General features: G+C 56.4%; 1 protein-coding gene across 6 annotated transcripts in view; it reads right to left on the reverse strand.

Annotated features, from left to right (window-relative positions):
* Positions 1–301: 301 nt before the first annotated feature.
* The window catches only part of LOC148641256 (serine/threonine-protein kinase SIK2-like), a 43,775-nt gene continuing 27,520 nt past the window's right edge, over positions 302–16,556 (reverse strand). For 5 of the 6 annotated variants that reach the window (XM_088620040.1, XM_088620041.1, XM_088620044.1 and 2 more), the window contains 11 exons: positions 13,049–13,173; positions 12,389–12,512; positions 10,588–10,817; positions 9,406–9,558; positions 9,126–9,284; positions 6,649–6,880; positions 6,273–6,557; positions 4,778–4,935; positions 3,682–3,795; positions 3,025–3,116; positions 302–2,551 (listed from right to left, as the gene is read on the reverse strand). In XM_088620040.1, the coding sequence (XP_088476166.1) occupies positions 1,975–2,551; positions 3,025–3,116; positions 3,682–3,795; positions 4,778–4,935; positions 6,273–6,557; positions 6,649–6,880; positions 9,126–9,284; positions 9,406–9,558; positions 10,588–10,817; positions 12,389–12,512; positions 13,049–13,173 (2,249 nt within the window). In that variant the 3' untranslated portion in view covers positions 302–1,974. The remainder of the gene's footprint in view (positions 2,552–3,024; positions 3,117–3,681; positions 3,796–4,777; positions 4,936–6,272; positions 6,558–6,648; positions 6,881–9,125; positions 9,285–9,405; positions 9,559–10,587; positions 10,818–12,388; positions 12,513–13,048; positions 13,174–16,556) is intronic. The other variant, XM_088620042.1, reaches the window with a different exon arrangement.

The raw sequence follows: 16,556 nt of genomic DNA on the forward strand, positions 1-16,556 counted from the left end.
GACCACCAGGGAGACCTGAAACAAGGACTCTCAGCCCCGAGTGGCGATTCAGGAAAAGGATCTGAACGAAACTGCTTCACGGGGCAACAAAGGGACAAGGAAACTGGGAAAGCAGTACATTTAGGATCCGACACAGGCAGGGCGCCCATCTATACACTATACACAGCCACAGGAGTCCAGAGAAAACTGGATGCATCCAATTTCTCTGGATTTTTTAGGATAAGACTGGATAAAATCCTCAGATCAAGACTAGAGGCTCCCAGGCACGCGCACATTTAAACAGAGAGAAAAAGACGAGCCGTTCCAATAAACCTTTCTTGTTTTATTCTCAACAGCACGTTAGCTTATGTGTGGTCAACAAGAATGAGGATACGGATGTTAAAAGACTGTTCGTCCCAAGGATCAGATATCAGATACAAAGTGCGAAATGACACAAACAAAATGGCAACACATTCACTATCTTATTACCATCATCATAATTAAGATTATTATTTATAAATATTGCTATAATACTTCTGTACGGCATATACTGATTGACCAAAAAGCACTGTCAAGAAGCGAACTAGGAAGCTGACCCCCCCAGCTCCACACAGTGGGGCTGTCAGGGTGCTCCGGAAGGGACTTTGGTTTGTACCATCAGAAAAACAGGGGTCTAATTCTTTTCATTTTCCAGCAAGGAAACAAAACCCAAAACAAATCACTTTTTTTTTAAATTAAAAGAAACCAAAAGAGAAACGCAAGTCAAAGGCACAGCACTACCACACTGAACACATCTGTTGTTGTGTTTCTCAAAAAGCAACTTGTGTCTGTTACAATTTCTAAAATCCTAATTTGTACAAAGCGTAATGAACAACCATCAACGTGTTTTAATAATATATATACTTTTTATCTTTTCACTTCAAAAGAAAACAATAGTGTCTCTCTTTTTCTGCCGGTTATTGAAAAGGTGTGGAGGGACAGAGGCATCACTCCAGCTCCAGTTCAAACAGGCTTGTCTCGTTCTCAAGAATCCAGTAGGCCCAAAACAGTTGCCATGCCAACACTTCCTCATCCACGGCCTTTCCTTGACATCCCTTCTTGGTGTGTAATGCCCACCGCCTCTTCTCCCTTAAGTCTGACTTCTGCCACTTCCTCAAACGTAAACACTTAAATCCAATCATCCAGAAAAGTAGCCTTATTTTAGTAACTGTTTTAGAAGCTTCTAGCAGATTTCTTGTTTTCAGAAAAATTCCCCTTCCTTTTCAAAATGGCTGTAGTAAGAGAGCCCGAAACGGACTTGTCGTCTGAATCCAGTGTCATGTGACTTAGCGTTATGCCCCCCTGAAGCCTACAGTCAACAGAAAGTGTTTTAATTCGACGTCAAAAAAGAAGAATGTTCTTTAAGAAACCTAGAAATTGTTTAAGGCTTCCTTCAGTTCCGGATGAAAATATTGCTTTAATATTGTCGTAAAATTCGTGGTCACTGCACTCCTCAACTGTGTTTTTTTTTATTTTTAGATGAAATGGCACTCAAACCTACAAAGGAAGCTGAGACCAAAAATTTCCTATTCAAACAATAGAACAAAAAACAACTTGTTACCATTTGTGCTCTTATGTCAGGGTTGCAGCTCCACCTGAAACGGGCCTGTCCCGGCTCACAGCTCGGGTATCTGGGCAGGTACCGCCTGGCCCGGCTGGCCCGGGTCAGCGCCGAGCGAGCCGCGTGTCTGCTCGTGAAGACGCGGGGACCCGCGGACAGCAACCGCAACGACGAACTCCCAGCTCTCGGGGGTTCTAGACGTCAGGAATGGCGGTGGGGGTCCGGGGAGGGTAGTACGGAGGTTTGGGTAAAATTGGAAAAAAAATCTCTATTGATATATATATAATCTCTCCCTCTGGCGGCTTCCCGTCCCCCAAGAGGCACCCCCCCCCCCCCCCACCCGAATGCTGCAGCGGTCTCAGGGTAATACTGCTCGTCCGCACCAGGGCGTCCCCTCAGTTCACCAGCACGAAGCCGTGCTGGGAGTCCACGGTCTCCATCATCTCGCAGTCCAGGAAGCTGCTGTGCAGCTCGGGCAGGGCCAGCCCCTCGTAGCCGCCCGGGACGCCCTCCGGCCGGCCCAGAGGGGGCGGCTGCCCCGGCTCCGCGGGGTACTGGTACTGCTCCTGGTAGAGGGGCTCGGGGGGGGGCGACAGCGCCAGGTCGCCCCCGGGGTAGCTGTAGCCCAGGGGGTCCCGGGGCTGGCTCTGCAGGGGCAGGCCGGGGGGCACGCCCATGGGCTGCAGGTCCTGGTAGTGCCCCAGGTAAGGTTCGTAGGTCAGCGGCTCCGGGGAGGGCTCCAGCAGGGCCGTGAGCGGGGGCTGCACGCGAGCGAAGGGGGGGGACGCCTGGGGGGCGGAGGGCTGCTGCTGCTGCTGCGTGGGCACCCCCTGTCCAGGCTGGGACCCCGAGGACTCGTGGTGGTGCCCCAGGGCTTGGCGCGGGGGGTAGGATCCCTCGGCGATCTGCATCTGGTTGAAGTACGCCTGCAGCTGGGACTGCTTCTGGAGGTACAGCCTCTTCTGGTGCAGCCTGAGGGCAGAGAGAGGGCGCGGTCAGGCTTCCAGGCCGGCCCAGGGCACAAGGGAGCGCACGGCCCGGCTCTCCGATGTGTCCCATCAGGGCACGTCTGGAGGGATCCCACAGAATCAGCTTCCAGACCGGGGAGACTGGAAGTCTTGTACAAAACGCCCTGCAGCGCCCCCCCGTTGTCTGTCCTGAGCAAACTGGCACGGCACTGGCACGGGCCAGACTGCCTCCCCTTGTCCCCTGCCTTGAGAGTCCCCAGCTAGTCTGGCTGATTCGGCTGAGCCTCAAGGGGGAACCCCCTGCTCTCGTGTTGCTCATGCTCTGGGGCCCCGGCTTCGCTCAGGTTCCCACAGCTGTCTGCCCCTCAGCGCACGAGGCACTCAGCCACCCTGCGGAGCCCAGCGTGGGCACAGGGTGTGCTGGGCAGCGGAGCTGAGGGCGCAGCTGGAGTTCGGTGCCGACGGACTCATTCCTACCTGTGCTCCTGCAGCTGCTGCTCCAGGCTCCGCGGCGTCTCCTTGCAGAACATCTGGCAGCTGGTGGGGCTGCTGGCCAGGAGGCTGGCTTTCTGCAGGGGAGACAGAAGGCCCGGTTACCGTCCCTGCCCGGCACAGCGCGGCGCGGACACGCAGGGCACGTCCCGTATCTCGGCAGGGCCAGGGGCCGCTGTGTTCTTCCTCCGGGAATTTTAAGATTTGGAGGCTCAGCTGAAAACATAACGCTAAGCCGGTTCCTTTATGTCATCATGAGGGGAACACGAAGAAGTTTGACTACAGTAAGTGGGTTTATTTTCCTGTGGTGAGTTACATCACTGAGGAAATTGAATCTTCTCTGTCTGATCTGATTTTTCTCAGTCACATTTTGCTGTGGGTTTGCTGCATTTCAAACTGTACTTCCTGTATTTTCTGCGAACTGTCTTATTAGAATTTCCTCCCGTTTAGGTGTGAGAAAGCATGCCCACGTGTTAGTCCGCGACTGTGTTGTCAGACAGTGAGCTGAAGAAGCTAGTTCTGCAGTAGAGACTCCCATAGGCTACAGCTATCTTGGGCTGTTGAGCAACACTGTTAAGCAAAAGCAGTGATAGAAAATTTTACAAATCCAGCGTCCGTGTGGGGCTCGGTGTACAACTTCACCTGTAGCCTGTGAGTGAGGTACTGGGTCTCCAGACTCTGCCGCCGGGACAGGATCTGGGGGTGGGGTCCACCGGGGTACACGGAAACGCCGTCCTGTGGGTGGGACAGGTCGGCCTGGAAACAGGAGGTGGGAGCAAACATCAACACGAGCCACAAGCTTGGGCAGGAAACATGCTAAAGCCTCCCCAAGGCTCAAGCGCTTAAGGCGCTTCAAGGTCCCGGGTTCGAGTCGACAGGGACTGGGATTCCCCAGGAGGCAGTGCACACTTGCCCGAGCGCTGCCACTGGTAGGGTAGGATTGCTCAGCTGGGATCTGGCGGCTCCCAGCAGCACGTAAGAACATCAGACGGGTCACAGATAAGATGAGGCCGTTCGACCCATCTGGCCAATTTGATAGTGAGCTGAAAGAAGCCAGAGTACGAGCTTCAACAACGTGGCTGGGTATCTTGTTCCACACTCCCACCACCATTTGTGTAAAGTATTAACTTCCATCTTAACTGAAGGATCTCATCTAGCCGGCACGTGAAAGACGCGCGGATAGCGGCTTCCACAGCGTGGCTGGGCAGCTTGTTTCAGCCCCCTTTGAGCATCTCCTTTCCATTTTCAGTTTTGCCCGTACCTGCAGTCTACTCATGAAACGGAGTGATTTTTTCCCCCTGTGCTGCAAGCAGGGAGAACGGCTTGGGCTGGACGTTCGTGATTTAGGGGTTATCCCGGTTGGGATGGGCGGGGGAACCCAGCCCCATGTTCCCTGAGAAAGGTTAGTTCGTCGGGGGGCTTCCTAAAATTCTGGCCAGTGAGCGTACGAGTAATAAGTGCCTTGGGGGCAACCTTGTTATGAAAGGCGCTATATAACAATGAATTGAATTGATGCACACTGCGCTCGCTGGGCCGGGCCGGTTCTTATGTAAGCAGAGGCACAGCACCAGCAGGGAGAGCCAAGGGAGCAGAACAATGGCATTCAGCGCCGAGAGGGGCCCGCCAGTTAACAACTCACAACCAGCTACTTCTTCCTGTGACAGGGCAGGCTGCGGCAGAACACGCCCCCCCCGGAGGGGTCTGCAAGAGGGGCTGCCACTCCGGCCACGTCACTGACCTGCCGCTGCTGGGCGTCCAGGAGGTCAGGCAGGGGGGGCTGGGCCGAGGGCTCGTCGCTGGGGCCCATCTGCTCGTACAGCATCTGCACCTTGTTGAGCTCCAGGATGCCCTTGGTCCGCGCCAGGTTCTGCAGGTGCTGCCTGAACGCCACGAGCCCTGAGCGGACAGAACGGGAACAAGAGACATGGGAGCCCAGAGGGACAGAAAGAGAGGCGCGCGGCCTTCCTGCGGAGACCCCCTGCGCCCCCGTCCTCAGCGCTGTCCTGGGACACAGCTGCAGCTCCATGGTCCTGGTCCTCGAGGGGCTGCAGCTCCACAGCCTCTTCAGGTCTGTTTCCATGCATCAGCAGCCTGGCTTGTACCCCATATATACAGTATTCATTCAAGCTTTTTTCCAAAGCAACTTGTATCTGCACCCATTTCCACAGCTGGGTAGTTTCACTGCGACAATACAGGTGAAGAACCTTGCTTGAGGGCACAAACAGCAGTGTCTCACCTGGGACTCAACCCCACCGCCTTCCAGTACCCTCATCACTTTCACACCTCCACGAGTTCCTCCAAAGTCAATAAAGGCTTTGAAGCAAGAGTTACTTTGCAACACTCTAGAAATCGCAACCCCAGCTCCTGTGCACCTTGTACTCTGAGCGCATCAGATCTCAGAACATTTGCTCTGTAGGAATAACAACACCCCATAATTAAGTGTCCTGAAAGGATTAGGAGTGTTTAGTGCAAATTTGGTTTAACCCGCTTGGCTGAGTGCTGTCCTCCTGGCCAGAGGTCAAGGAGGCCAGGACCACCGGAGTGAGGAGTGACCCAGGGGCAGCTGCAGAGGGGGAGGTGGGGCTGAGGTGGGATCACGTAGGGTTTTAGAGTGTTTTAAGAGAGGAAATGACTTTGGAAGTGATTGCTAATTACCGACAGCAGATTCTGATTAAACTAGGTTGTTGTCACCCCTCCCGAACCTTCGAAACAAACTCCATGAAATGCTGTTGCCTGGTCAGTACTGGGATGGGAGATCTCAGAAAGAAAACCAGTTTGGGGGTCAGTAGGTGGCGCTCTTCTCTCCCGACCGGACCTTCTGCACTGATGTCCCACGTCTTGCAGCACAGGGACTCCGTGCCCGGCAAGAGCCAGTTCAGAGCCAGTTCAGAGATGGGGATTATTAGGAGGCCATGACTGGTAAAGACCAGGGGGAAATTTGGCCAGGACAAGGGTAACACCCCTTCTCTTTCCGAGAAACATCCTGGGATTTTTAATGACCACAGAGAGTCAGGACCTCAGTTTTATGTCTCATCCGAAAGGACGGTGCCTTTTTACAGTATAGTGTCCCCGTCACTATACTGGGGCATTAGGACCCACACAGACCGCAGGGTGAGCGCCCCCTGCTGGCCCCACTAACATCTCTTCCAGCAGCAGCCTCAGCTCTCCCAGGAGTCTCCCCTCCAGGTGCTGACCAGGTTCACAGTGGGCCGCCTTCCCCCGCCTCCCGTTACCTTGCGTGAGGGAGGTGTCGGAGGCGCGGCGTCCTTCCCGGAAGCTGATGGGCGAGCGGTTGTGCGCCTCCCTCTTCTGCGAGCTCAGAGCCTGCATGGCGGGGTTGGCGGGCCGCGCGCCGATGAAAGGCGGGGTCATGCGGGTGATGGAGGTGTTGGCCAGGACCACCTCGTTGAGCGCGGGGGTGTCCTCCAGAAGGCTGAGGTCACTGTGCACGAAGCCCATGTCGTACTCGGAGTCCACGCTGCCCAGGGAGGGGTTGTGGCCAACGTTGAAGAGCTTTCCTGCCGCGCGGAGACACAGAGCGGTCAAGCTGCTGGCCTGCAGACCGCCAGACCTGATGCGGACACTCTGGTGCTAAGAAACGAGACCCACCTGCGCTGGGCACCATGCCCGGCTGGTTGGTGACCTCGGACAGCGTGTGGCGCCGCTGGCCGAAGCGGGAGGTGTGCAAGGCGGCGAAGGCCTGGCAGGGGTCCTCCTCGGAGTCGGGCTCCTCCGTCTCGATGCCCTCGTCGATGGAGGTCTCCATCATGTTGCTAGGCGACGAGGGGCCAGCTTTGCGGATGGTGGAGGGGGGCAGCGGGTCCAGGAGGCAGCCGTTCACCTGGAGACGACAGGGGCGGCCGAGAGGCTCACTGGCACGCCTCCACACAGCCCGGCAGGTGGCTGCAGGTGCGAGGCCTGCTTCACACTCACACAGAGCACCTGCACTACTGCTCATCACAGTGAACAAGTGTCACCTGCAAGGGTTAATAAATTCCCTCACCTAGATTGCACAACTGCTTCAGATATACGTGGGTGAGCATCTGTATATTCTCTAAATTAACTGCCCCTCTTGTGTCACAAACTGGGCAGAGCTGCGTTATTCAAACCAGGGGTGTGAAAAGTGATTACAGTCTCCCCGCCTCTTTTGTCTGAACAGGAGTAAGCACTCTTAAGAGCACAAACCGGTAGTCTGGAAGCAAAGACGAAATCCTGCCAACACACATCTTTTCGCCAGCTCTCAAACGGCAGCACCAAGGTTTATGAGTACCTCCTCCTGGGGACGCGGACGCCCCCAGGGCCCGACAGACCCCACCGACCCTGCAAGCCTGTTCCCCAGATCCCCAGGAGCCCGTCTTCAGCTGGCTGCGCTCCCAGCTCACCCAGCCCAGAGACGGCAGGACAGACTGGCATCTCTGTCTCTGCAATGAATGGCTCTTCCAGCTGTCGCCCGCTAAGCCTCTTGACGAGGGGGGGGGGCGCGGGGACCCACAGCTGCTTGGCAATGCCGGCTGGGTGTCACTGGGCCAAGACAAGCCTGGCGAGCGAACCAGGAACGCAGCCTCTGCAGCGGGGAGCTGGGAAGTAGCTTTGGCACCAGCTGCCCACGTGTTTGTGTCGGCTCCGTTTTCAAGCCTGGTGCTGTACTGCAGGGTGCGTTGCATTTTCCTGGCTATTCCTGGGCCTTTTCTCCTTTCCCCCTGCTTCTTCCAGCCCGGCAGGGCTGTGCGTCCACGGACAAGTGTGTTGGCTACAGTTCCACTCCCTCCCTCCCTCCCTCCTCCTCTTTCCGGCTCCTCAGACGTGTCTGGGAGAGCGAGGGGAGGACGTGCAGCTCTGGAATGCAGTGACAGGAAGCACGTTCTGGCTGGGAGAGCAGAGCTCTGTGACACAGTCCAGCTGGGAGCGCAGCCAGGGAAACAGGGCGCTTGGGCCTCCCGTCAGGAGCCCGTCAGTCAGCCTGCTTCTCCCTGCTTCACTCCAGCACTGCCCCGACTGCAGGCCCTGCTCTCCCGCCCCCCTGCTTTGCAGCTCGTCACTGAACTATCCTCACCGGGGCCTGGGGTGACCCGCGCAGCTGTCGGCTCCCGTTCTCCTCAACGGCCCTGTAAAAGCCGGAATGGTGCGGAGAGCAGAGCCGCGAGCAGCCGGCCTGGGAGGGTGCCCCTGCAACGCGGAGCGCCAGGGCGACGGGGGAGAGGCTGCGCCCCAGCTGTGCCAGCTGTGCGGCGGGGGCGAGGCCAGCGGACGAAGGGGGTAGCCATGGCGGTTATGTGGTGACCCTGTATCCCCAACAGCGGCAGCATGGGCCGCCACAGGGATACCCCACTCTCCAGGATCCCACAGGACAGCGGCGCTGCTGGCTCTGGGGCGGCCAGGCAGAATTCTGGTCTCCTTACTGTCCCCCCAGCCCGTCTACATTGTATGGGCGACAGGGCCTTCTCCTGTTATGCCCCCAAGCTCTGGAACTCTCTCCCCGAGGATATCAGAGAGTCACCTTCTCTAAACTCCTGCAAATCCAGACTCCAAACCCTCTTCTTCAGAAGAGTCTTCACTGAACTGTTCCATTCTTCACCCCTCTGCTCTTCTTACTACCCCCATCCACGGTCTCCTCTGTATACCGTCATTGTGTCCTATCTTGTGTATTCTTCTTATTTATTGTTGTTGTCATCCTGTAAAGCGCTTTGAGAAGGCACCTTTAGAGGCGCTATATAAAATAAAGTTTATTATTATTATTATTATTACGCTAGAGCAATCATCCTGTACCGGGGCCCTGGCTGCGGTCTCGGCTGGCTCTGCTGCACTGGTGTTCCGGTTCATGTCCTGGTGGCTGAGCGCCGCTGATCTGTGCCAGCAGGGACGGCTGTCTGGAGCCCTGGAGGAACACAGGCCTCCGTTCTCTCCTTCGATCACGAGCCGTCATTGGCATTCTGATCAGCGCCTATTCCGTGCGCCGTTGGAAAAGGCAGGCCTCTCTGCCGCTGCGTGTCTCAGTACAGGTGGGGAACCGGCTCCGAGGGGGCCACCGAACTGATCGACCCCCCCAGCGTGCACGTGCCCGCCCCCCGCGCCCACCCCCCACTGACCTGAGGCGTGCCCACCTCCTCCTCCATGAGGCTGGGCTCGGGCGCGCAGGGGGACGGTGGGAAGGTGAAGGAGTCCGCAGAGGCCTGGGGGAGAGCCGGGGAGCGCAGCAGCCGCACGCTCTGAGGGAGGAGGCCGACTGGCGGGGGGGCGCTGCTCGCCTGGAACACACACACACAGGGGGCCGCTCACACAGCAACCCTACCCGGCGGTGGAGCAATCCCCAAGGTGGGGAGGGGGCACTCGGGCCTCACGGGACCCGGCGGCGGCGGCGGCGGTTACCTTGACCACGGTCTGCTCGGCGATGGTGCTGGGCCGGCGCTGGCGGGCGTCCAGCCGCTGGTCCACGGGGAAGCTGCTGCGGTGGGATTTGAGCCGCTCCACCAGCAGGTAGTAGATGGCGGCGAAGTGGTTGTAGCTCTTGTTCTGAAGGGACTGAGAAGGAGAGAGGGGGTCTGAAAGTTCACAATAATTAATAACTCCTTACTCTTATAGAGCGCTTTTCCTGGACACTCCAGTCAGAGCTCTTTACAGGTCATGGGGATCCCCTCCACCCCCACCAGTGTGTACCCCCACCTGGATGATGCTCCAGTCCTCTCCCCACACACCAGCTCTCAGTGGGGAGGAGAGCAGAGTGATGAGGCCAGTTCAGAGACGGGGGTTATTAGGAGGCCGGGGGAAATTTGGCCAGGGCACTGGGGTAACACCCCTACTCTCTTTGAGAAATGATCTGGGATTTTTAATGACCACAGAGTGGTCTCATCTGAAGGACGGCGCCTTTTTATAGTATACTTCACTATACTGGGGCATTAGGACGACACAGGGTAAGCCCCCCCTAGTGGCCCAACTAACACCTCGTCCAGCAGCAGCCTCAGCTTTCCCAGGAGTCTCCCCTCCAGGTACTGACCAGGCTCACACTGCTGAGCTCCAGTGGGGCTGCCAGCTGGGAGCTGTGGGGTGATAGGGCTGCTGGCTGTGACACCGAGCACCTGTCCCTGCCTGCTCACCTTAACCACAGTCTAGTACACTTCACTCTCACAAACGTATAAAACACACATTTGTTCTTAATTGTTTTTGTGTATGACTTCACGTGACTGCTAATGCTCCTGAGAGGGTTTTCTATTTGAGACCCAGAAGCAGCAAAGCGAAGATCCGTCGCCTCGCAAACTGCTCAGCTTGCTGGTCCGAGTCGACAAACCCAACGTGAGCAGGACTGGGTGGCGTTTGGGCCCCGTGTCCTGCGCTCTCCAGTCCCGCTTCCCTCATTCCCACCCAAAACCCAGCGCAGTTCTGCTGCATGATCGTCTGCATCTGGCCCTGCCCGAAGCACATGGCTTTACAGCCTCCGCGCCGGAAAGGAAACCCCGAAAAAGCTGAAATCTGGTCTGACTGACAGCTAAACTGTCTACTTCACTTACCCTGGCCCCCGCCCCCAGCTCGTTAACTAACGAGGCCCGCGGTTACCTCGATGGTCTTGTGCTGGTCGATGCCCAGGCTGTGCATCAGCCTCAGCACCTGCTCGTTGTGCTCGCCCACGCCCGCCTCGCCCTCCTCGGGCGCCGCCGCCTGCTGGTACAGCACGGGCCTCTGCACGGGCACCTCCAGGGTCATCCAGCGGTGCTCCTTGATCTGCGCCACCGTCAGCCGCTTGGAGGGGTCCAGCACCAGCATGCGGCGGATCAGGTGCTCGCAGTCTGCGGGGGCAGGGTCACAGGCCGGCCGGTCACATCCCCTCCCCATTGCAGTTACAACACAGACCCACCAGAAAAACCAACGTGCAGATCGAGAGATTCCTACCCAGAGCTTCCGGCACAATCAACCCCGGCGATCACGCTATAGAGAACTGCCAGATCGGACAGCCTGGCAAACTGCAGTCTTGAACAGGCCACACAGATCAACCCAGAGCCCCCGCAGGGCCGAACCCAGCGCATTTACTTCACCGTTTCTGGATCAGTTTTTATTTATTTCACGATTAAAGGGGGGGGGGGGGGGAACAAACGAGCAGGTTTGAGACCGTCATAAAAAGTAAATCCCAAAATGCAAAAAAAAAAAAGAGAGAAATGACTGGGCTCCATAAGGTAAGCCAAGTGGGAGGAAACTTAATTCATGCTGTTTTACAGGGGGCAGAGCAAAGGGACCTTGAACCGTCACTCTGAACTCACAGTTCCAGTTAAAAAAAAGACATTCCTCCAGCAAATGTCAGCTCGGGGCTTCAGTTATTATTATAAAGGTGAGACGGGCACCAAGGATCATCACTGCACAGCTCGGCGCCGAGGCAGCAGCCCGGCTCAGGCTGCTCTACAGGTCAAGGTCACCCCGCTTCTAGGTCCTGGGCAAGGGCCCCTGGACCCCCCGAATTTATCCCCCTCCACCGCACCCCCTGCCTGCAAAGTCATTTCTGGCAGGAGTCGGGGGCTGGGATCCGCTGGCCCGTCCCCAGGCTCTGTTATGTAAGCCCTGGACTTAATCTCTCCCTCCGCGGCGTGTGGGATCAGCTAACCTCACATCCCTGCGTCAGGACCCCCCCGCCGTCTCTCCGCTGGGGATGCTGCCAGTCTGGGCTGTATGGCTCTCTGGCACAGGGGATCAGACTCCCGCAGTCCCAGACAAGCCCGGCCCCACTACAGTGACACAGGGCGACTGTGGGGACTGGATCTTTAGCTCTAAAGCAATGATGAGACCCCTTTTTCAAAAACAGTAAAACTGAGTTACCATCATCTACATCTTTGCCTAACCTCTGAGATCTCTCCCAGCTGGAGCCAGACGGCGAGCGCTGTCGAGCTGTGATCAAGGGCAGAGTCAACCCGATAACAGTCAGAAGCTTCTGATGGTGGATCTAGACAGAAGGGCTGCTTTAATCTAGCCGAATGACTGGGATGTGGGCCACACTGTGTGAAACACCGCACCCCACTGGCAGGAGGGCCAGCCTGGAAGAAAGGGATTGGTACGTTTTCAAAGGATCTTCCTCTCCAGTGTGATAATTGTAGCTTCCTGTGCTTTTTTTCCCCCCGTGTGAGATCACTGGAAAACAGGCTGGGACACTGGCCTTGTCTGAGGGTGGCATCCAAAAGGGAGACTGCAGATCGATAGGTAGACTGCAGTTATTCCTGTTTAAGCGTAGTTTGGAAACATGAGCTGGAAGTTACAGGAATCTAGGAAAAGGTCTTTGCACAGCAGTTATCCTGCATCCTGAGACCTGCTCCCCTCCCAGGTGGGCACCCTGCGGTGCCCCATGCGGGGTGCCGGCTCCCCCTCTCTCGCGTACCTTCAGTCATGAAGTAGGGGATGCGGAAGCGCCCCTCCAGGACCCTCTGGCGCAGGACGGGGAGCGAAGGGCCGTCGAAGGGCAGAGCTCCACACACCAGCACGTACAGGACCACGCCCATGCTCTGCAGAGACGGACACAGCAGCATCGGCACTAGAGCCCCAACTGGACACACACACTCTCACAGGGAGCCCCAACTGGACACACACACTCTCACAGGGAGCCCCAACAGAACACACACTACACACACTCTCACAGGGAGCCCCAACAGGACACACACACTCTCACAGGGAGCCCCAACAGAACACACACTACACACACTCTCACAGGGAGCCCCAACTGGACACACATACTCTCACAGGGAGCCCCAACAGGACACACAAACTCTCACAGGGAGCCCCAACAGAACACACACTACACACACTCTCACAGGGAGCCCCAACTGGACACACACACTCTCACAGGGAGCCCCAACAGAACACACACTACACATACTCTCACAGGGAGCCCCAACAGGACACACACACTCTCACAGGGAGCCCCAACAGGACACACACACTCTCACAGGGAGCCCCGATATGACACACACACTCACAGTCCACCTAAAGGGGGTTCAGGCCCGACAGGGGCAGGTCAGCCCCTCACTCTTCACTTACTCACCCAGATGTCGAGCTGGGGGCCCTCGTACTGCTGCCCCTCAAACACCTCAGGGGCTGCGTAGGGGGGGCTCCCGCACCATGTGGCCAGGGGCTCCCCTGGTTGGAAGAAATTTCCAAATCCGAAATCTGCAAGAAGAAAAGACAAGTTTTTTTTTTTTTTACTTTCTCCTGCAGGAGGGCACAGCGACCACCTGGGACGGCGGTAGGGACGTACGCTTTCTGCTCACAGGGAACTGAAGTCTTTCCTTCCTCAACAACTGTGGTCTTTTAGAGGAAAAGCTGTTCTTTTCCGCTTCGCTGCAGAGGAATGAGATGGTCAACTGATCCACAGCAGGACACCGGCCTCAATGAGTGCGATTAACATTCATGAACCAGCCGACTGCAAGAGCAAAACCCAGGGCTAATTTTCCAAAACTCTTGTAAGTCCAAAACAAACAAAACACTGTTTCGCTCCTCCTCTGCAAGCGCCTGTCTGGCCTCTTGCTAGATGCGAGCCTGCAGAATCTTTAAAATCACAAGACTTTTGGAAGAGGCTGGGGGAAGGGGGTCGCACTGGCATGTCCCCATGGGGTACACAATACGAGGCTGCCCAGCAACTGCCCAGACAGAGGCCAAGGCAGGAGAAACCAGGGCCTGACAGGGACAGCAAGACCACGGAGAGCTGGGAGCTGCAGGGTGATATGGCTGCTGGCTGTGACACCTGTCCCTGCCTGCTCACCTAGTCTAGTACACTACACTCTCACAAACGTATAAGACGCACGTTTGTTCTTAATTGTTTTTGTGTATGACTTCACGTGACTGCTAATGCTCCTGAGAGGGTTTTCTATTTGAGACCCAGAAGCAGCAAAGCGAAGATCCGTCGTCTCTCAAACTGCTCAGCTTGCTGGTCCGAGTCGACAAACCCAACGTGAGCAGGATTGGGGGGCGTTTGGGCCCCGTGTCCTGCGCTCTCCAGTCCCGCTTCCCTCATTCCCACCCAAAACCCAGCGCAGTTCTGCTGCATGATCGTCTGCATCTGGCCCTGCCCGAAGCACATGGCTTTACAGCCTCCGCGCCGGAAAGGAAACCCCGAAAAAGCTGAAATCTGGTCTGACTGACAGCTAAACTGTCTACTTCACGGAGAGCGAAGATACAGTAAAAGTGCAGAACCGTGATTTTTAATAGCAGGAGTCAACTTGATGTGTTTTAGAGGTACCCTCTGGGTACGAGGTTGAGGCAGAGGAAAAACCCACCTCTTACTGTTTAGAGGAGCACACAGCGCGACAGAGACAGAGAGAGAACGGCAGGCAGCCCCGACTCCTGCTTCAGCAACAGCTGACTCCCGCCTGTGCTGTCCCAGCGCCTGGCTTCCAGGAATGTGACTCATGTGGAAATCCACATGCGCTCCATGTGCATCGTGATCCCTGTGCAGCTCAGTCAGCAGCACGGATCATCCCCCCCCTCTCCTGGGAACTCATCCCTGACTCATGCCCCAGGCCCGGGACACCGAGGGGCACGCTGAGGTGCAGCCTGCCCCGCTCCGAGCGCACACACGCTTGCCTCTCTCCTCACAGACAGCGCCGTGCTTTCCGTCTGATTCTGTAACACGAGGAGCAGAGGAGCACTCGGGCGAAACTGCTGCCTGAACGCAGGCCGTCGTGAGTGTGATCTCCACCCGCGCTGCACCGGAGGGTAGTTCTCGGAAGGACTGAGCTTCGAAGCAGCGAGGAAGAGAAGAGAAGAGAACACCCCACCAGCTGTGCCTGGAGCCAGCAGGGAGGTCGTGTGAGGGCCTGGTGCACAGTCCAGCTGTCCCTGCACAGGGACCCCTGGATCTGGTGTTCATTCAGCGTTAACCTGCGCACCCACAATTACACCCCAGCACACTGCCCCTCCTCTGTCTTCACTTCACTTGAACGTAAATAAAACGAAAGTGCTTATAGTGGACTTTCGGAGACACAGGCACTCACAGCCCACTCGTTATTGATGGAACGGAAGTGGAAACAGTCACCAGCTTTAGGTTTTTGGGAATTCACACTTCTAATGATCTAACCTGGACTGTGAACACTGACTCTATCATAGGGAAGGCTCAGCAGCGCCTCTATTTCCTGAGGTGCCTTAAACGATGGGGGATGCCAGTACCTGTGCTGGTGAACTTCTACCGCTGCACCATCGAGAGCATCCTCACCACCGGGATCACCGTGTGGTATGGCAACACCTCTTCTCGAGAGAGAAAGGCACTGCAGAGAATGGTCAATATGGCCCACAAGATCATCGGCTGCGGTCTCACCGAGATTTAACAGCTCTATGAGGACCGCTGCCGTGGTAGAATTCTGGCCATCACAGAGGACAGTCACCACCCCGGGCATCACCCCACTGCCCTCAGGCAAGAGGTACAAGAGCGTACGGACACTTACCACATGATTCTTCAATAGCCTCTATCCACAAGCAGTACGATTGGCGAATGCATTTAGCCATGCCCCTCGGACCACACCTACACCCTCTACCTCAATATGATTTCTTATTTATTTATTGCACAACTCCAGTCATTGTTTACATGTCTGCATTGTTTACATTCAAACTGTTTACTTGTTTACTTGTACATTGTCTACTGTTTGTTTGTCTATTGTCTTTCTGCACTTTGTGTTTTTACACTTGTTTTAACAATCAAGAGACTTTCTGTCAGTAACAATTCCATTGTACCAGTACATGGACCGGTTAGATATGGCAATAAAGTTCAAGTTCAAGTAAATTATCCCCAAAGAAACCAGCGCTAAGCGCACAAAACAGCGGTACGCCTCAGCTCTCCTCCACGGGCTCCAACATCAGGGGTCACTTCGGCCTCGCCGGAGGAAGAGGAACGGGATGGAAGAGCACCAGGCAGCAGTCAGGGAGGCCCGCGGCTCTGTGAACGAGTCTGGGCTCCTCGGCCGGCCCGGCCCGTGAGAGATCTGACACGCTGCCCCCCCGCTGAGGAGGCCGAGGGAGCAGGGAGGCACGCCCGACGCGTTTCCCTACAACAGCGGGTGAACGTCTCACTGTGCCGCTTCAAGTCGCCGGCGCGAGGCCAGCAGACAGGGATCAGATCTCTGATGGCCCAGGGGAGTGTGTACCTTGCACTCGCACTACAGATCCACAGGAAGAGAGGAACAGCAGGCACCCCGCTAGCTGGATGCTGGGCACAGAAATGAAGGGCGCCCCCCAGCCAGGCCGTTTCACGAGGCCTACTTACAGCCGGGGCAGCAGGGCGTTGACGCGGGAGGGCGAGAGAAGTCTTAAGAAACAAAGGCGAGTCCTTTCAGAAACGTCCACAAATTCCTGACAGATCCCACAGGAATGTTAGAGAGAAACATCAGATGGGTATCTCACGCGTCTGACGTTCACCCTACCCCTTACCCCCCTCCCACACGGGATCAGGGCGAGTCCAGAGGGGGCTGTGGGCTGGCGAGCTCGAGGGGGGTGTTTTTTTTTTGAAGCAGCGAAATGAGGGGAGTCAAACCCATCTCTGCCAAAGTGAAAAGGATTAGCCG

This window comes from Lepisosteus platostomus, chromosome 25 (genome assembly GCF_059453375.1).
Source record: "Lepisosteus platostomus isolate fLepPlt1 chromosome 25, fLepPlt1.hap1, whole genome shotgun sequence".
NCBI lineage: Eukaryota > Metazoa > Chordata > Actinopteri > Semionotiformes > Lepisosteidae > Lepisosteus > Lepisosteus platostomus.